Below are 20,133 nucleotides of genomic sequence, written 5' to 3'. Positions count from 1 at the left end.
TTTAGAGAGACTATATTATTTTCTTTAATTATCAAGAAATAGTCTTGTTTAGTGAGACACCATATAAAAAAAAACGAAATCCGTTTTCAGATTTAATGAATATCAGTTAAGTTAAATCTGTTTCAAGGTTTCCTATCAGATTACTCCACCTTATGTTTCATTATGTAAAATATAGGTTGATGCTTTTTTATATAGGTGAATGCTTTTTTATATAGGTGAATGCTTTCGTATATAGGCCAATGCTTTCATTTATACGTTGTTGTTTATAGGTCGATACTTTTGTATATAAGTCGGTGCTTTCTTCCTAGGTCGATGCTTTTGTATATAGGTCGATGGTTTCATATAAAGGTCAAAGCTTTCGTTTATAGGTCGATGCTTTTATTCACAGGTTGATGCTTTTGTATATGGGTTGATAAAGATGTCGATGCTTTCGTATGTTTGTTTTTGTTTTTTATTTTCGATGCTTTCATATATTTAGGATGTTGTTTTAGTATTTTCGATGCTTTCATATATCTAGGTTGTTGTTTTCGTATTTAGGTCGATGTTGCATAAATAGGTCGATACTTTGGTAAATAAGTCGATACTTTGGTAAATAGGTCGATACTTTGGTAAATATGTCGATACTTTGGTAAATAGGTCGATACTTTGGTATATAGGTCGATACTTTGGTATACAGGTCGATACTTTGGTATACAGGGCGATACTTTGGTATATAGGTCGATACTTTGGTAAATAGGTCGATACTTTGGTATATAGGTCGATGTTGAATATAAAGGTCGATACTTTGGTATATAGGTCGATACTTTGGTATTTAGGTCGATACTTTGGTATATAGGTCGATACTTTGGTATATAGGTCGATACTTTGGTATTTAGGTCGATACTTTGGTAAATAGGTCGATGCTTTCTTAAATATGTAGTTTCTTTCATACATAGGTCGATGCTTTCATACATAGGTGGATGCTTTCATTTAGAGGTCAGTGATTCAGTATATAGGTCGATTCTTTCGTATATGGGTCGATGCTTTCGTATATGGGTCGTTGCTTTCGTATATAGGTTATTGCTATAATATATAGGTCGATGCTTTCAAATAGAGGTCAATGCTTTCATATAGAGGTAAATGCTTTCATATAGAGGTCAATGTCTTCATAAAGAGGTAAATGCTTTCATATAGAGGTCAATGCTTTCATATAGAGGTAAATGCTTTCATATAGAGGTCAATGCTTTCATATAGAGGTAAATGCTTTCATATAGAGGTAAATGCTTTCATATAGAGGTAAATGCTTTCATATAGAGGTAAATGCTTTCGCATATAGGTCGATGATTTTTTCAGCTGAAAACCGCAGCCAGTCATACATAGGCCGATGCTTAATTTTATAATGGTCGATGCTTTCGTATATAGGTCATCATGCTCTCAAATTCAATGCTTGTCATTTATTATCAACTATAAATGAACGTTGTTGAAAATTGTTATTCTAAACGAAATTTCAACAATAAATATTCAGCAAATGTTATAGTCATGATTTTAGATTAACATTTCTTTTTCAGATTTTCTAAATTGCTATTCCCCGACATTTTTTTATACTAAACAGATGACCAGGAACAAAATTCATAAATACTTTAAATGGGGATTGATAAGTAAGGTTTGACCACAATGTGTGGATATTTCTTTATTCCGACAGATATTAATAAAAACAAGAGAGTTGACAGTGGACTTGATTGTCGTGTTTTTTTTTCAGTGAAATAATTTGCAACATTCATTATTAAACCAAATTTTAGAAGTAAAATTTTTAAAGTAATATTCACAAAACGCATTTTCAAAATTTGGGTTGTCTTTTGTGTTAATTATTTTAAGAATCATACATGAAAAAGTAGGATGACAAATGAATGCCGGAAATTATTTCAAAGATTAAAGACGACTTTAAAGTGTTTTGTAGACATATTTTACTTTTTAAAAGTCTGTAAATCCTGAGTTTGAGCGCAAATTTGACGTTCAAAACTCCTGATTTGGGGGTGGATACGCTTTCTGAATTAGTTTTATTAAAATTATTAATTAACGACGACATAAAATGTAAAAATATTCTACAATAAACTACAGACGTCATGTTTAGGATCATTTTGAGAAAATAAAAATTAATCTTATCATCGAAAATAAGTAATCTTGTTCAATTATTAGTTTCTATTATCTCATTATTCTAGTTTCTCTTTATTCACAAAGATGTTCGGAGATTTTCTATAATTATAATTGAAAAGACGACATTTAAAGAATTGAAGAAATCTGCGAATAAATTCAAAGAAAATTAGAAATTCAATATAATAATTAAAACGAAATAATCGATTTTAGCATTGATTTATTGACAAATTTCTTTTGTGAAATATGTTCCTAGCCATCTAATTAGATTACTATATAATTTTTACTTTATTTTTCGTTGTCGTTATTTAACCCTACCTTGAAAACCAGGATATGCTGGGGGGGGTCAATTTGACCCCCCCCCCTCTAAAATCCCATGTTTTATGTCCAAATATGACAAATGATACATCATTAGAAAGCTCTTGGGCTCTACTTTTAGAATCTGCAAAAAAATTTGCAAATTTGCAAAAATTGAATTTTTTATTGCAAAATCCAGTTATAGATTAAAAATGTTTGCAAAAAAAAATTGTCCAAAAATGAAAAATTATACATTTTTGAAAAGCCCTTGACCATACCATTTCAAATATGCAAAAAATTTTGCAAAATTTTAAATAACCTGAATTTTAATCAAGAAAAACTAAAAATGTGCAAATTTCCTTTGACAGGTCGTTTGCAAAAAATTTGCAATTTTTTTTTCGCAAAACTTGTGCAATCCGTTTCCTTATGTCATAGGCTTTTCAAAAAGCTAAATTTTTTCAAAATCTGACAAATGAAAGTGGGTCAAAACAAAGATTTAGTTTGATACAGGCAAAAGCAGTCATTCAGGCAGTGTGCCTGAGGACTCAGGCAGTTAGTATTAAAGCCCGGTTTTATGCCTAAAGGGAGGGCTTTGGGTATGTAAGAAAAGTCAGAAAATTTCAACAGCCTTAGACCAATACTTTTTGAGTTATGTAAAAAAAACTACAGGGGAGGGGTCAAATTGACCCCCCCCCCAGCAGGAATAGGGTTAATAATTAAAAAAAAACTAATTCTGAAAGCGTATCCACCCCCAAATCGGGAGTTTTGAACGTCGAATTTGCGCTCAAACTCAGGATTTACAGATCTTTAAAAAGTGAAATATGTCTCAAATGAATCCTAAAGAAGTTTTCGACAACACTGCATACTCAGTTCTATTACCTTACATAGCCGGTCACTCCCTTTAAACATTTCTGCCTCTGCTCTTCTGTTTCACTTTTAATTTGTTCTGCCCCCTTCCCCCTACTCTTTTTTTCTCTACAATGGGGGGGGGGGGCTACCTCTCCTTTTCTTGTCCCACCTTTCCTGCTTTTTTCTCCCTGACATTCATTTTTACTTGAAGAGTTGGCAAAGCTAATTTGTGTGGTTCCAATTTCAAAATGAAGATTTGTACCCTAAGTTGGGCTGTGTTGGAAAACGCGCAAGATTTTAAATTTAACTAAAGTGAAATGAACCTTAGTTTAGAAGCAATCAAATTAACGTATTTGACGACAGCGAAGCTAGCCGTCCGAAAGATGAAATAGATCTGTAAACATCTTTAGTCTTAGATCATTTCAGTTCAATTTAATTTAAATATATACATATACTTTGCTTGTCTGTTTGTCTGTTTATCTGTCCGTTTGTATCCAATAAACGTAAAAACGGCTGAACCGATTGGGCTCAAATTTTGTTCCCAGAGAAGGTTTATGGATGATTAAAATTAAAAAATTGTGTCCGAAAGTTTTTGATTGGTAAAGAGAGTACAGAAAAAGAAATAAGTTTAGAGTCATATATTCATGAATTTGAAAGAGGGATTGTATGCTTAATTTAAAGTGATTCACCATTCAAAGATGACAATATACAATTCCCAAGGGCAACTTTAAAAACTTTGTTTGATCAAGTCTGAATTAGATATCAAATGTTTCAAAGGAATTGAGTCTTTGCCACAAACTCAAATATTCTAATTTCTAGATCTTTTGAACCTGATGTAGACTTTTGATTTTTCAAACTAAGATAATTTGATGCAACAAATTCATAGTTTGAAATATCTAAGGTCTACGACATTGGGTTGCAGAGGTATAGGAATTATAAAATTAGAGTTTGTGTCAAAGACTCAACTCCTTTAATTATTTTCAATTATGGTTACTTTAAAGAAGTGAATTCAGCATTTTTATTGCAAGACAACATATTATTATTATCAAATTAAACACTTATAAACGTAATAAACCAATATTTTCAACGACATCATTGATCAGTTAAATCTTCAAATAAAGGGTCAATTAAAATTACGCTTACAATCCCTTTAATATTTTTTACTTACTCTAGGTTGCCCACTGGTTAGCGATGAGTAACTCCTGTTACAACCCGATTATCTATGCTCTCTATTCAACGAAATTCAGGATTTTACAACAAAAAAAGTCAGTGGTTTTTTAACCACATGTTCAGGGAATCCAGCTTTGCATTAAAATAAAATTAACTTTTTTCTACAAAAAAACAGCCCTGCACTCAATTAAAAATATTTCAACCAATCTAAGAAAATTCCCGTGGTTTTACCGAATTTCTTAATCTAAACACGCTTTCCTAAAAATTTAATTATAATTTGTCAGTCAGATACAACCTGACATGATGTAAACCTTCAATATTTCATATTTAATTGTATAAGACAGGTTTAGGATGTAAGAGAAAAATTTTTTAATCTTTTCCAAACGTTTCATCGCATTTTTCTTTAGATTAAAAATTCAAAACTTTTAAGAAAAAACAAGTCATCGTTTAAATATAATACACAAAATGAGATAAGCATTTTATGCTAGAAGATAATAATGAAGAAAATAATCTTATAAAGATTGAATCAGTTTTCACTTTTGGTTTGACAGATTTTCATATTTTTATACATTTTGTTAAATTTTACAGACAAGAATATCATAAAGTTTACGAAAACATTGTTAGATGTACACCCTCATCCAGGTACCACTTTTATCAGATGTACACCCTCATCCAGGTACCACTTTTATCATTATTGTTTTGTTTTTTATCTCTCTCACTTTCTTTAACTTTCTTTATCTTTTCTCGACCTGCTTCAGTTAGCGTATAGGCTTATAGTCACCGCTGCGCTTGGTACTGAGCATGACTCTTGTCGGAGTTAGTGACACTGAAGATGAACAAAAAATTAACTGATCTTTTTACTCCAGAAACTTTTCAAGAAACCCTTGGTCGTCCCCTGACTGAGGGAGATATTTGGTATTTAGTGGACAGCCGATGGTTTAAACAATGTCGGAAATACCTTGGGTTCAATGAGCGACTTCGTACTGCTGGGGCCGGACCAGAGACCGAGGAGGCCCATCCTGGACTTATAGATAATAGTCACCTCATGGACCCATCAGCTCCATGTGAATTAAAAGATAACATGAGGAAGGGCTTAAATTATGACCTGGTTCCTCCTGATATTTGGTTCCCGTTGCAGGAACAGTTTGGCTTGGTAGAGGGGCAGGAACCCATACCAAGAATAGTTAGGAAGTATGGTTTGTTCGGTGGGTTGTGCTGGGTAGAGGTTTATCTAACAGAGTTCTGTCTAGCTCTAAACTCAGATCCGGAAAATAAAATCAAACACAAGTTCAGCAAAGCAGATGGTTTAGTTTATGTCATGAAGAAAATAAGGCGAGTATTCAATGTACCAGAAACAGCAGAGTGCAGGATGTGGGCCAAATACATTTCATGTTATAAACTTATAGATGAATTATCAGCATTTCTGGAGTGTGGTCTATACCTAGGGCAGACATTAATCCTTGAGGTTAGGGGTGAGGATGGGGACTGGCCTAGGGATAACATAAGTCCGAGGTCAATGGAAGATAAGACGTCAATACCGATGAACTGCAAGGGCTGTAAAGAAAAGGATGAGCTGTTGGAGGACATGGAGAGGTTGTGGAGCGAGGATGTGAGAAGCATGAGTTGCAAGGCCTGTAAAGAAAAGGATGAACTGTTGGAGGTCATGGAGAGGTTGTGGAGCAAGGATTTTAGAAGGAAGGAAGATCTAGAGGAGAATTCATTTTGTAAAATATGTATGGAAGCCCCGATTGACTGTGTAATATTGGAGTGTGGACACATGTGTACCTGTACTAACTGTGGAAAACAGATGAAAGAGTGCCCAATATGTCGACAAGAAGTTGTCAGGGTTGTTCGGACTTTCAAGGCATAGGATGAACTAGAGAACAGGAGTTAACCAAAAAGTCTTTAAAAAAGTTTTCTCGAAGAATATAGTAATTTTCATTGTATAAATCGAAATTGCTTTTCTTGCTATCCCCTTTCCCCTGTTATTATAACAAAACAAAATAAAACATACACATTATAAACTTTGTGTGCTGGGTTGTCCTCCCCCCTCCCTACGATCTTTTCTTCTTCTTTTCCTCTCTATTCTTCAATACCTTTTCCTGATCCTCCTTTTCCTTTAGTTTTAAATTGTTTTTGTTTTATTTAAATTGAACATGTATATGTCTCAATGCAGAAGGGCCTCTCATTCAAAACAACCAACAATGGTTAGAGAGGACCTGGTTAAATTATCATTATATTATCATTATTTTAATTCAGAATGATGAAACTAAAGTATAGATTGTCCCGAAGTATGAAGACAATGAGCACAAAACAGGTTTAAAATAGAAATTTTTTAACAAATAAAATACAGTGATAACCAGAAAACTGTAGAGTAAAAAGACACTATATATGCAAAAAATAAATGGTATTTTCTGTGGTTAAAAAACAAACAGTTTTTCTAGTAACTTATAAAATCAATTATTTGGGCCTTTTTACACCACACAATTGTGGTGTCTCATGTCCATTGCACTATTTATAGTTATAATTAAGTCTAAATTTCGTCTTCGTAGTCGGAAGTTTTTTGGTTATCACTGTATTAAGATGTATAATTTACAATTATGTTATTATTTAAATCAGAAAAAATATTTCTTTCTTTGTTTGTAAACTATAATTTTGTCTAATTAAATGGACTTTAATTTGAAGTAACCCTCCTGCAAAGATCGCAGTGGATAGGCGGATTTTTGGCAACGTCAATTTAGTAATGCCATCTTGGTAAGGTGACAATTTGATAACGACATATAAGTGGCAATTTGGTACATATAAGTGCAATTTGGTAATGACAAATTGGTAACTACAAAAAGTGACAATTTGGCAATGACAATTTGATTGCTTCATAAAAATGACAATTTGTTAACTACATAAAGTGGCAATTTTAAGACAATTTTGAGGCCGAGCGCTGCGGCAAGCTTGAACTAGGGAACTATACGTTGCGGTCTCTTAAATGTTGAATAATGTGCTGTATCTCAAATTATTTTGGGTTGGTAGGGTTAAGACTATTTTTGGGCCGAGCGCTGTGGCTAGGACGGGCTAGGGGGCTGAGCGCTGCGGCCTCTTAAATGTTGAATAAAGTGCTGTCTCTCACATTATTTTGAGTTGGTAGGGTTAAGACTACTTTTGGGCCGAGCGCTGTGGCTAGGACGGGCTAGGGGGCTAAGCGCTGCGGGCTCTTAAATGTTAAATAAAAGTGCTGTCTCTCACATTATTTTGAGTTGGTAGGGTTAAGACTACTTTTGGGCCGAGTGCTGCGGCTAGAACAGGATATTATGGTTACAAAATTCAACGAAAATTGCTAAACAAGAAGCGCGAAATAATCAGCTACAGTCAACATTTAACATTTAAGAGGCCGCAGCGCTCGGCCCTCGAGCCAATCCTAGCCACAGCGTGCAGCCCAGAAATTGCCTTAACCTAACCTAACCCTGCATAATACAATTAATGCAATATGTATACTTACCATATTATTAGTTTTTTATTATTTCACCCTACAAAATTGTCACTACCAAAATGTCACTTTTCATGTCGTTATCAAATCTGTCATAACCAAATTGTTGGTACCAAATTGTCACTTTTATAACGTTACCAAATTGTCATTACGAAACTGTCGTTTCAAATTGTCATTACCAAATTGTCACTTTTGTGAACTTACCAAATTGTCAGTTGTCACCTTACCAAGTTGACATTACCAAATTGTCATTACGAAATTGACGTTACCAAAAATCCGCCCATCTAGCAATGTCCGATTTACATCGGTAATCTGAAACCTTAATCTGATCAAAAATGCGGAACTCGGAAAAATGTTTATATCTGTGAATTTCTCCATTGTTTCTTATGAAAACAAAAACATGCATATCCATTGCTCCCATTCATACTTTAACAGACAAAGCTTTTTGGGGTACTTTTAAAAATTCTTCTCTCTATAAACTTTATTAATCGAAAAGACTAATTAACTTAAAAATACGATAAAAGGAATTGAGTTTTTACCACAAACTCTGATTTTATGAGCCCTATATCTTTGCAACCCAATTCAAACTATGACTTCTGTTGGATCAAATGAAAAGATATAAGTTGCAAAGATATAGGGAATTTAAAATTTGAATTTGTGGCAAAGCCTCAATTTCTTGAGACATAAAGTATACAACGATGTGTGCTTTTAAAAATAGGACATTGTCAACCTTGCATAAAGTGTCACTTGAAATTACCCTTGAAGTAATTTTGAAAATGTTTAGACTGAAACGACTAGACTGGAGAAAGAAGAGGAATGTGTTCAGCTGTAAAATGTTCATCAATGAGTTCAGCTGTAAAATGTTCATCAATGAGTTCATCTGTAACATGTTCATCAATGAGTTCAGTTGTAAAATGTTCATCAATGAGTTCAGTTGTAAAATGTTCATCAATGAGTTCAGCTGTAAAATGTTCATCAATGAGTTCAGCTGTAAAATGTTCATCAATGTGTTCAGCTGTAAAATGTTCATCAATGTGTTCATCTGTAAAATGTTCATCAATGAGTTCAGCTGTAACATGTTCATCAAAGGGGCAGTCAAATATTTACCAATCTGTTTTGCTGTAAAATGCTTATCAACGCATTTAATTGTAAATTGACGATGAAGAAAATTGTAAAATGTTCCAAAATGAGTTCGTTCATGTGTTCAGCTGCAAACGGTTATTAATGTGTTCAATTTTAGATTGTCATCAATGTGTTCAGAAGTATAATTATGTTAATTAACAAGTTCAGTTATAGATTGTTCATGAATGTTTTTAGCTACACATTATCACAAATCTGATCAGACCTGAGAACTTTTGTTATTCTCAATATCCACTGTAGGCACTTTTGATTTGCTTGTTAATCCTCTTTTTTTGGATATACATACTGGGTTCAGATCAATGACAATTATCTCATTGGTTGGGTGCACATTTCCCGGCTCCTGATTGGCTGTTCGGTTTCTACAAACGAAACTCCGATTGTTTGAAATTTAGAAACGTTTCTTGATATCAAATGACGATTAAACTAATCTGCAGATTAATTAAAAAGAGTAGATCAAGCATTGATCTCGATATCCTCAATTCTATAGTTTTCCGCTCAGAGAGCACTAATACCATATCAACATTGCTTATATAAGCCGTTGTAACCCTGCATTTATATCTCCATTCTCCTTTTCAATATTTCGTTGGCCATTGTTATATCATTAAAGTTTCGTAAATTGTTGTATTTTGATGGACTCAATATGTTGGCATAATTAGATTAGAATCAGAGGATTCGCTTTTAAACCTGCTTTTTTTATATACGAATTAACCTTGTGAATTGTTCATATATATTATGCATGAAGGTGCTGAAATTTCAAAATGAAACAAAATTACAAATCCGCGTAAAAAATATAATTTGGAAGAATAATGATATGAAGCCAGAATTAGAGTAATTTATATTTGTGTTTAAAAGCTGATGTAATTAATTATTTTGTTATACCGTTCATTCAAAAATTTCCACCACAGCTATATTGTAAAGTAGTCGAATGTTATCTCTAATTTTGTGAAAAATAAAGTTAAAATAATTGGAACATAATTTGTGAATTTTTAACAGATTTTAACCGCGACCAAATTGATTGTCAAGTACAATGGATGGCAACAGAAAAATCGACCAACTTGACAACTTTATATTTGACCACGACAGCATTTAAGAAATAATTCAACCTTATTCTTTTTTTCTGAAAATATCCTAGCACATCTTTATATATACTTTGCTTGTCTGTCGTGATGTTTGTATCCAATATCCTAGCACATCTTTATATATACTTTGCTTGTCTGTCTGGTTGTTTGTATCCAATATCCTAGCACATCTTTATACTTTGCTTGTCTGTCTGGTTGTTTGTATCCAATATCCTAGCACATCTTTATATATACTTTGCTTGGGTGTCTGGTTGTTTGTATCCAATATCCTAGCACATCTTTATACTTTGCTTGTCTGTCTGGTTGTTTGTATCCAATCAACGTCAAAACAGTTGAACCAATCGGGCCTAAACTTTTTATGGCAACTTTGGCAATCTTGCCCGGAAATAAATGTCGACTTTTTTTGATATGCACACCAATTTTAAAAATTGTTGGCTTGAGAATGAACAGGTAAACTAGTGGGAACTTAAGCACCCTGAACAAATTTGAAAATTTTATGTTCTAAAAATTGCATTATGCAGAATTTTGACTCTGACAGCCAAAATTACTTTAAAGTTATACAAACGGAACAAAAAGATTGTCCAGCTAAATAAAAAATTTCAAAAATATTTTTTTAATCATGATGTCGCACTTTCAAATTGTTGGTTTGAGTTGTACTGTACTAATGAAAATATTGTTTCTGCTCAGCTAGTTCACTGGAAACTCCAGTACTGGGTCGACTTTGAACCTGCTAGAGCAAGCTGTACAGTACACACACAGACAGTTTAAGGAAAAACGGGACTGTACGCCAAATGAACAATTCCTATATACAGGGTGTCCCACGAAACATGACAGTTGTTTAAAATGACTTTTTTCATTATTTGTTCAGTTGTTTGATACCAAAGATCAATGAAAATATTATATGGGAGTCATGTTATATTAAAATTGATTTCAAAGTAAAATATAACTAGGCAAAAGATTTGTTTAACTAAAAATAACTATTTATAAAATGTCATGTTTCGTGGGACACTCCGTAGTTGAACTTATATTAGTTGTATACTTCTTGTTTGTGGTGAACCTTTTTTTTGACAAGAAAGTCATAAAAATACAAAATAATGATGATCTTTACAAACTACAAGAACATAAGACAAATTAATAAGGAAGACTAAGATTGCGTTTATTTTCAAAAAACACGGTTGCGCATGATCATTTAGATAAATGCGCATATAGAAATTATCAAATTTCTAAACTTCGACAGAAGTTGGGTTGATCAGATCTTTGAATATTTTCTCTTCTTGTAGTTCCTCTAGTTTGGTTTGTTCTTCTAGAGGTTCTTGTTCTAGAGATTCTTGTCCATCTTGTTCTTGTTCTTTTAGATATTCTTGTTCTTCATGTTCTTGTCCGTCCTGTTCTTGTTTTCCATCTTGGAAACTCAGTGATTTTCCATTTCTAAATTTTTTTATCTTCAGAAAAAAATTAAGTTTTTGTCACAAACTCTGATCTTATAACCCCTATACCTTTCATTATTCAAACTATGAATTCTGATAAATCAAACCGTCTAAGGTTAAAATATAAAATACCATCAGGTTACAAAGAAATAGGGATTTGAAAATTTATGTTTGTAGCAAAAAATCAATTCTTTAATATATTTGAAAGAAAGAAAACCCAAAGCAAACTGAATGATTGAACATTGAAATTATCTAGTTGAAATAATGAAGAAAAAAAAACATTTTTAGAGCCATTGAGTCCACAAGGTCAATTAATGAAAGCAACAAATCTATGTAAACTGTAGTTTTCGCAGGACTGCACAAATAGTCCGAATAGTAAAAGATATGCACATTAGGAATATAAACTCAAGTAATCAGAATAGTAAAAGATATGCACATTAGGAATATAAACTCAAATAGTCAGAATAGTAAACGATATGCACATTATGAATATAAACTCAAGTAGTCAGAATAGTAAAAGATATGCACATTAGAAATATAAACTCAAGTAGTCAGAATAGTAAAAGATATGCACATTAGAAATATAAACTCAAATAGTCAGAATAGTAAAAGATATGCACATTAGGAATATAAACTCAAATAGTAAAAGATATGCACATTAGAAATATAAACTCAAGTAGTCAGAATAGTAAAAGATATGCACATTAGAAATATAAACTCAAATAGTCAGAATAGTAAAAGATATGCACATTAGGAATATAAACTCAAATAGTCCGAATAGTAAAAGATATGTACATTAGGAATATAAACTCAAATAGTCCGAATAGTAAAAGATATGCACATTAGGAATATAAACTCAAATAGTGTATGATGATAGAATTGATTTTGAAGCAATAAACATTTAAACTTCTTTTATCAACAAACAATTTGTATGTGCAAAAATGGTTGGAAATTGGTTTTGAGAAAAGTACCTGGAGAAGAAAGAGGAGGAGGAGGAGGAGAAGGAGGAGGACGGGTAGGAGGAGAATGAAGAGGAGGAGGAAGAGGAGGGGAATGACGAGAAAGAGGAGGAAGAGGGGAAGGATGATAAAGAGATGGAGGAAGGGGAGGGGAATGAAGAGAATGAGGATGAGGAAGGAAAGGAGGAGAACGAGGATGAGGAGGGGAATAATGAGAATGAGGATGAGGGAGAAAATGAAGATGGTGAGAAGGATGAGGGTACAAAGGATGAAGCTGGGTTAAAGGAGGAGGGTTCAAAAGATGATGAGGATGAGAAAGAGGAAGGGTTGTATGACGCCGGGTTGAAGGATGAAAGGTTGAATGATGTTGGAATGAAGGATGAGGATGAGAATGATGATGGAGAGGATGCACAGAGTCCTGGGTAGGTAAATGAGCAGGTAGATTGTGAAGGGCATCGTGTACAACTCTGTCCAATACGGTACATCTCTCCTCCAATACGGTTTCCTCCTGGTCCGTAGTTACACACGTACAGTCTGAGCAATAATAAAATTTCGTTATAAAATTTTACTTTGCATAATTCTTGTCCTCTTCTTTTATCTGCATAATTCTTGTCCTTTTCTTTTATCTGCATAATTCTTGTCCTCTTCTTTTATCTGTTCATGTCGCCTAGTTTCTACACATAGTTATCTGATTCTCTTTTTTTTAAATTTAATTATTATTATTATTTTTTTATTTCGGTAAAGTGAAAAAGACGACATTTTAGTTTTATTAATAAAGTACTTTTCAGATTATTTACCCGGAAACTAATATTTCCAAACTGTATACCATGAAACTAATATTTCCAGATTGTATACCTGGAAACTAATATTTCCAGATTGTATACCTGGAAACTAATATTTCCAGATTGTTACTTGGAGACTAATATTTCCAGATTGTATACCAGGAAACTAATATTTCCAGATTGTGTACCTGGAAACTAATATTTCCAGATTGTATACCTGGAAACTAGTATTTCCAGATTGTATACCTGGAGACTAATATTTCCAGATTGTGTACCTGGAAACTAATATTTCCAGATTGTATACCTGGAAACTAATATTTCCAGATTGTATACCTGGAAACTAATATTTCCAGATTGTGTACCTGGCTACGAATTGTCCGGATGTATAGGAGGTAAACCCACATCCAACCTTGGTAGTTTCCGCCCATATCAGCTGGGAGTAGTGTCCGGTCTTTTGTCTAGGTATTTAAGGGATTGTTCAATAATTAAAGTAAGATACCAAACATTTATAATTCTGGTTTTTGCAGGATCACAGTGATCCAAAAGTTTAAAATTTATATATACGCCGCCTACACAAACTATCTTTGAGTAAAGTGAGGTATACTTAAAGGCAAGGGGGTTGCGACACTTCAAAGTCATGAACATTGAACATTGATAAACATAAGATTTAATTAATTAACCTAAGCATTCAATTAACTGAAAAGTTAAAATCAACATTTTTTTAGCGAACTTTCAGAACATTTTTACTCGAAAAAGGGATGAAAATGTCTTACATATATCTGAAGGGTGAAATATAAGATGTTGGGAACAGATTTATTTCATCATCAAACCAAGCTCTTAAAGCTTTATTCCAGTCTGTTCCATCCTTCCTAAAACATGATAATCATAACTTTAATAACAATAATAATAAAGCTTACAGGTATCCGTAAGTAATGAATATATTTTGTCCAACATTAAACCTAGAGACCTTACGACACGAGGAGCAGTCGTGACCATACTGAAAAAAAATTATAAACATTTTTTGACAAAGCGAAATCTTATGAAATATTGAAAATGCCAACCCCAGGAAAATGGATATATGTAGAAACATGTTTCTCATTAAAATATATATTTTTAAACCTCCACAGCATCTAAACTATTGAATTAAGTTAAAGTTCTTAAATTTTTATTTTTGACTGCTAGGCTAGGCTTAGAAAGGTAGGATCGACACATCCCATCCGCCCCCCCCCCCCCTATATTAGACATTCCTGTGGTTCCAAGTTCCAAAATTAAAATTAAAAACAAATTATTCAAAGACTTTGCATGAGTTATGATATAACAAAAAAATAAACAGAGATTACTACTTTATAAATATAATTGAATTACTTTACACTGGTCAGCTAGTCGCTGGGCTATACTTGCAAGTTCTGAATCCCATTCTAGTTTCATCATGTTGGCTGCACTAGGCTGGTTGGTCTGTCCACTGGCTACACTAGCACGCAGCCTGCAATATATTGTTAGTCAACTGCTTAAAGAGAGTTGGTCTGTAAAACCAAATAAATAGATTTCTACTTTAAATTTCTATTAGATGTATTTATGTCGAAAATATTATAAAAAAGTCCTGTAAAATAATAATAATCTTAATAATAATCATTATTATTTTGCACTAAAACTTGAGTCCAAAATTTGTTATTTGAAGCGATTCAGTCGTTAATCCATAAAAAACAGCTGAATCAAATTTTCAAAACATCTCATGGTAAGATAGCATATTCCTTAAATAGTCAGACCATTCGGAATTAACTAAATTAACCTGACTACCGATGAGCATGGATTACTGCTTTCTGAATGGATTAATTGATCCTTTCAAAAGGTGTTTTCCCGAAGGCATTTTCCCAATTGCGACTTCCCATGTGACAATTTACCAAATGAGCAATTTCCCAAGCGGCAACCTAGGGGCAAGAATTTAGGTCAGAATGGGGGGGGGGGGGCGAGCGCTGCGGCTAGAACGGGCCGTCTTGGAGGACGAGAGCTGAGGCTATGACAAACTTGGGAAGATGCCGCTTGGGAAATTGCACAGTTGGGAAGCTGCTACTTGACAAAATACATTTTGGACGTTGTCGTTGGAAAAGTGTCCAACAATTTACAAAATAAATCTGTTTTAACAATAATAAGTTTCTGCCATCTATGTTTTTACCTGTTATGAGCATCGAGAACATTTGATTGTTCTGAACTAGATAAACCTTGGGAGTACAGATTACCACACTTGCTGGACACACCACGGTACCTAGTTTAAAATAAGGTAAACAAACATAAATTAAAAATAGATAAAGGGACAGTACACGTAATTCATGGAATGTAAGGATCAAATCGGTACTCTAACTTCTCAATAAGTAGCAAACCGGGAATTAAATATCATCATTTTTCAATCTTGGAAAGTGTTAAGTTCTGAACTTTTCCTACATTCTGTCGTGAGTTTTAATCCACAAGTCATTAAAAGCTTTATCTGATCCAGTATGAATAGGATATCAATGTTTAAAATTTAAAAAAGATTATTTTCAATTGTGGTTCCTCTACAAAATTGACTTTATCAGACCTCTCAGAACTTAACACATTTAAACCTTTAAAAACGACCATTTCTTCCTAATTATTGATCAGATGAAGGTTTTAAGGATACAGTTGTTGGGTGGTTAGTGTTTTAGACCAGTTCTCGTGAAATCACTGAAGTTAAGCACACTTTCCACCGACCAGAAAGCGGATTGGTGTCCACATTGGTAGTCACGGGTTAAAACCCTGCACCTCACACAACAGATGATTCATAGATTTCCCATATGACGATAAAAGCCATAATGATCTCCAAAAATGAAACATATGTGCGTTCCTGGAAGAGAACCCCTATTAGCGTGATTCCTGAAAAAGAACCCCTAAAAGCAATGTTCCCTATAAGTGAGGTTCCTGGAAGACACTCCTATAAATGAGGTTCATGGAAGAGAACCCCTATAAGCGTGGTTCCTGGAAGAGAACCCCTATAAGCGTGGTTCCTGAAAGAGAACCCCTATAAGTGAGGTTCCTGGAAGACACTCCTATAAATGAGGTTCATGGAAGAGAAACCCTATAAGCGTGGTTCCTGAAAGAGAACCCCTATAAGCGTGGTTCCTGAACGAGAGAACCCCTTTAAGTGAGGTTCCTGGAAGAGAACCTCTATAAGTGAGGTTCCTGGAAGAAAACCTTTATAAGCGTGGTTCCTTGAAGAGAAACCCTATAAGAATGGTTCGTGGAAGAGAACCCCTATAAGCGTGGTTCCTGAAAGAGAACCACTATAAGCGTGGTTCCTCAAAGAGAACCCCTATAAGTGAGATTCCTGGAAGAAAACCCCTATAAGCGTGGTTCCTGAAAGAAAACCCTTATAAGCGTGGTTCCTGGAAGACACTCCTATAAATGAGGTTTATGGAAGAGAACCCCTATAAGCGCGGTTCCTTAAGGAACCTCCAGGAAAGAATTATCTCAATGTTCCATCTGATGAAAGTGACAATAACCTCTGCAATATCAAAAACTGCTAGCTAGCTTTTACAAGAATCAAAAACAAGTTTTTGTAATTTTGTATATCCAGCCAAGCAAGCAAAGTATATATATATATAAGTGTCGGAGAGTCCGAAACTAATTAATGATTTTATTGTCTGAAAACTTTAATTGGTAATCAAGGTTTAAGAAGAAAGTATGAAAACTGCACGAGGAGTTTCCAAATCTTGATTTATCAAAGAAAAACTTTTCAGACGTTAAACTAATTACGAACTGAAGAGAATATTTTTTGCATTTCAGAAAGTGAAAATCATCGATGCCTTATTATCGAAATTACATAGATGCTAGTTGAGCCGCTCAACATAAAAAAAATCGAAAATGGTTTAGGCTAAACCCAAATTGAATTTGGACTCGAATCTTTTTTTTCTGATTTTTGAGTAAAGATAAAATTGTAAAAAAATCGTCTTTTTCAGAGGAGGAGTGAAGTAAGATACTAAAGGGTGTAGTAAGATACTAGGGAGGGATGGAGTAAGATACTAGAGAGGGGTGGCGTAAGCTAAGAGGGAGGGGTGGAGTAAGCTACGAGGGAGGGGTGGAGTAAGATACTAGGGAGGGGTGGAGTAAGATACTAAGGAGGGGTGGAGTAAGCTACGAGGGAGGGGTGGAGTAAGATAATAGGAATGGTGGAGTGGAAAATAGATGAGGGATAGATTATGGAACAAAAAAGAGGAGGAAGTGCTGAAAAAAAGAGGGAATGATAGGGTGGGAACGAAGAATGGGCTCGGAGCAAGAACGGAAAAAGGGGAGCTTACTCCACCCCTCCCTCGTATCTTACTCCACCCCTCCTTAGTATCTTACTCCACCCCTCCCTAGTATCTTACTCCACCCCTCCCTAGTATCTTACTCCACCCCTCCCTAGTATCTTACTCCACCCTTACCTCATCCTTTGTCCCAAAGTGAATATATTGATCCGTGAAACCCGTTTACCAAATTTAGATTTCTTTTTTAGTTCAATACACCTTAAAATGTGGTCTGCAATCCTTAAAGATAAGAATCAGCACTTCAACGACCGTTTCTATAATAGGCTGTAAATTATGCTCGAGCATTTTTAGAAACGACTATCCTAGGATTTATTAAGATCACAAGTATAGCATATATCCTCAAGTTCTATGGAAGTCCTTGATATATCTTCTAGTTCTGTGGAAGTCCTTGATATGTTCTTTTGTAGTCCCTGATATATCTCCTTGTTCCCTCATAATCCCTGATATATACCCTAGTCCTCCCATAGGCCCTGATATATACCCTAGTCCTTCCATAGGCCCTGATATATCTCCTTGTTCCCTCAGATAGTCCCTGATATATACCCTAGTCCTCCCATAGGCCCTGATATATACCCTAAACCTTCCATAGGCCCTGATATATCTCCTTGTTCCCTCATAGTCCCTGATATATACCATAGTCCTCCCATATAGGCCCTGATATATACCCTAGTCCTCCCATAGGCCCTTATATATCTCCTTGTTCCCTCATAGTCCCTGATATATACCCTAGTCCTCCCATAGTCCCTTATATATACCCTAGTCCTCCCATAGGCCCTGATATATCCTTTCCTCATAGTCCCTGATAAATATAGTCTCATGGTCCCTGATATACAGGGTGTCCCAAAAAACATGGGAATTCAGTGACGAATTCGATATCGTCTTTGTTATGAATTTGCATTGTGTTACCTAATTTTAAAAGCCATAATATTATTATGTCTGCTAGAGTTTATTTTATGAAAAGGATAAAAGACTGTAAATATGTGTCTATAATGTCTCCGCAAGATGAACAGTAAATACGGACAAGTTTACACTGTTTGTATGCTGCAATTTTCTTGTTTTACTAAGTACAACCGTATGCAGTCAAAACATAAACAAACAAAATGTGAATATAGCAGACGAAACTCTTACAGATTACAGCTTTCTCAGTAGGTATCACAATACTAAATCTAAGAATTAGTTAAAAAGACGATATCGAATTCGTCACTGAATTCCCATGTTTTTTGGGACACCCTGTATCTCCTAGTTCTCTCATAGTTCCTGATATAACTTATACTTCTCTTGTAGTTCTGATATTTATACTAGTTCTCTAGTGTTGGTCCTGATTACTCTCTATAGTCCTCTTATAGTTCCTGATATATATTCTAATTCTCTCATAGTTCCTGGTATCTCTTCTTGTCCCCTTGTCCTAGTCCTTAATATGTCCTCTAGTCCTTGTGTAGTTCCTGATATATTTCCTAGTACTCATGCAGTCTTGATATATCTGCTAGTTCTAATTTTAGAGTTCCTGATATATCTGCTAGTTCTAACCTTAGAGTTTCTGATATATCTGCTAGTTCTAACTTTAGAGTTCCTGATATATCTGCTAGTTATAATCTTAGAGTTCCTGATATATCTGATAGTCCTAATCTCTGAGTTCTTGATAAATCTGCTAGTCCTAATCTCTGAGTTCCTGATGAATCTACTAGTCCTAATCTCTGAGTTCTTGATAAATCTGCTAGTCCTAATCTCTGAGTTCTTGATAAATCTGTTAGTCCTAATCTCTGAGTTCTTGATAAATCTGCTAGTCCTAATCTCTGATCTATAAGAAAAGTCCCTGTTAGTCCTACCTGCAGTTTGTATGGTAAGATGAAAACTTACAGTAGTAGTCCTGACTATAAACTACTCCTGACATCACCTCCAGTAAGAGAACCAACCTAATACCTCGCATTTTCGGATTCTAGGTAAACTTTTAATTAAGTTAAATTATTTGTTAAGCTTCAAAGCATTAAAGTAATGTACACGCAGGGTTACACACAAAGGATGCACTGTAAAGACGACCGGAAACTTTGTAAATATGACAAGATTAAATTAAGCCTTAAATATAGTTTTTTATGGTCATTTTAAAGATAGAGTATAGGAAGAAACTCATTTACAGTTGCAGGAAATCAAAGATATAACTAAAGAGATTTGGTAAATTCCGTACAGACATCTCTGATGTCTCATCCTTTGTGGGTAGCCCTGTAGAAAATTCACAAAGAAATTTTATTTGACTTGTTATTCAAAATCTTAAAACAGACTTGTTATTTCTTTGAAGACAAGAAACTGTTTTCTCTACCAAAGAATGTGAATAAAAGTACAACGTGGGGATCTCTGTCCGTAGTAACAGGTTGGGCCGGTAGAAAAGAACTAAAGAAAAAGCCCCCATGTGACAGAATGGTTGTGTGTCCGTCTATCTGTCTGTCTGTTATCTTGGATCTCAGCATTCTCAAGATTCCATCATTAAGGTTAAGAAGAAAAGCTGGAA

At 34.3% G+C, this 20,133-nt stretch overlaps 2 protein-coding genes across 5 annotated transcripts in view; one reads left to right on the top strand and one right to left on the bottom strand.

Annotated features, from left to right (window-relative positions):
• Positions 1 to 9,243, top strand: part of LOC111707584 (substance-P receptor) — a 29,347-nt gene extending 20,104 nt beyond the window's left edge. The window contains exons 14-17 of one of the 3 annotated variants that reach the window (XM_023480711.1): positions 4,450 to 4,523; positions 5,035 to 5,122; positions 6,706 to 6,763; positions 8,712 to 9,243. In XM_023480711.1, coding sequence (XP_023336479.1) covers positions 4,450 to 4,523; positions 5,035 to 5,122; positions 6,706 to 6,726 — 183 coding nt within the window. In that variant the 3' untranslated portion in view covers positions 6,727 to 6,763; positions 8,712 to 9,243. Of the gene's footprint in view, positions 1 to 4,449; positions 4,524 to 5,034; positions 6,764 to 8,711 lie in introns of all 3 variants that reach the window. The other 2 variants (XM_023480710.1, XR_002766478.1) reach the window with 2 other exon arrangements.
• Positions 9,244 to 11,281: 2,038 nt separating this feature from the next.
• Positions 11,282 to 19,574, bottom strand: LOC111707591 (cell wall protein PRY3). Of its 2 annotated transcripts, none has more exons than XM_023480723.1 (8): positions 19,457 to 19,574; positions 15,488 to 15,577; positions 14,680 to 14,797; positions 14,232 to 14,311; positions 14,088 to 14,183; positions 13,677 to 13,772; positions 12,545 to 13,066; positions 11,282 to 11,574 (listed from the first exon to the last, which is right to left on the bottom strand). In XM_023480723.1, exons 1-8 carry the CDS (start codon positions 19,555 to 19,557, stop codon positions 11,370 to 11,372), a joined length of 1,308 nt encoding a protein of 435 aa, XP_023336491.1. In that variant the 5' UTR covers positions 19,558 to 19,574; the 3' UTR covers positions 11,282 to 11,369. The 2 variants fall into 2 exon arrangements, with proteins under 2 accessions (XP_023336491.1, XP_023336492.1); XM_023480724.1 differs by having other exon boundaries at positions 19,488 to 19,568.
• Between the last annotated feature and the right edge of the window lie 559 nt (positions 19,575 to 20,133).

Source organism: Eurytemora carolleeae, unplaced genomic scaffold, assembly GCF_000591075.1.
Source record: "Eurytemora carolleeae unplaced genomic scaffold, Eaff_2.0 scaffold812, whole genome shotgun sequence".
NCBI classification, from domain to species: domain Eukaryota; kingdom Metazoa; phylum Arthropoda; class Copepoda; order Calanoida; family Temoridae; genus Eurytemora; species Eurytemora carolleeae.
The sequence above is the reverse complement of the archived record's forward strand: the minus strand, read 5'-3'. Positions and strand labels throughout refer to the sequence as shown.

Bases quoted from the DNA above. Each gene is read 5' to 3' on its own strand.
- LOC111707591 (XM_023480723.1), bottom strand. From the start codon at position 19,557: ATGCGAGGTATTAGGTTGGTTCTCTTACTGGAGGTGATGTCAGGAGTA. The intron at 15,578-19,456 runs GTAGGACTAACA...ATTTTAAACTAG, and splicing joins TCTTACCATACAAACTGCAG to GTACCGTGGTGTGTCCAGCA. The intron at 14,184-14,231 runs GTAAGCTTTATT...ATCATGTTTTAG, and splicing joins TTCATTACTTACGGATACCT to GAAGGATGGAACAGACTGGA.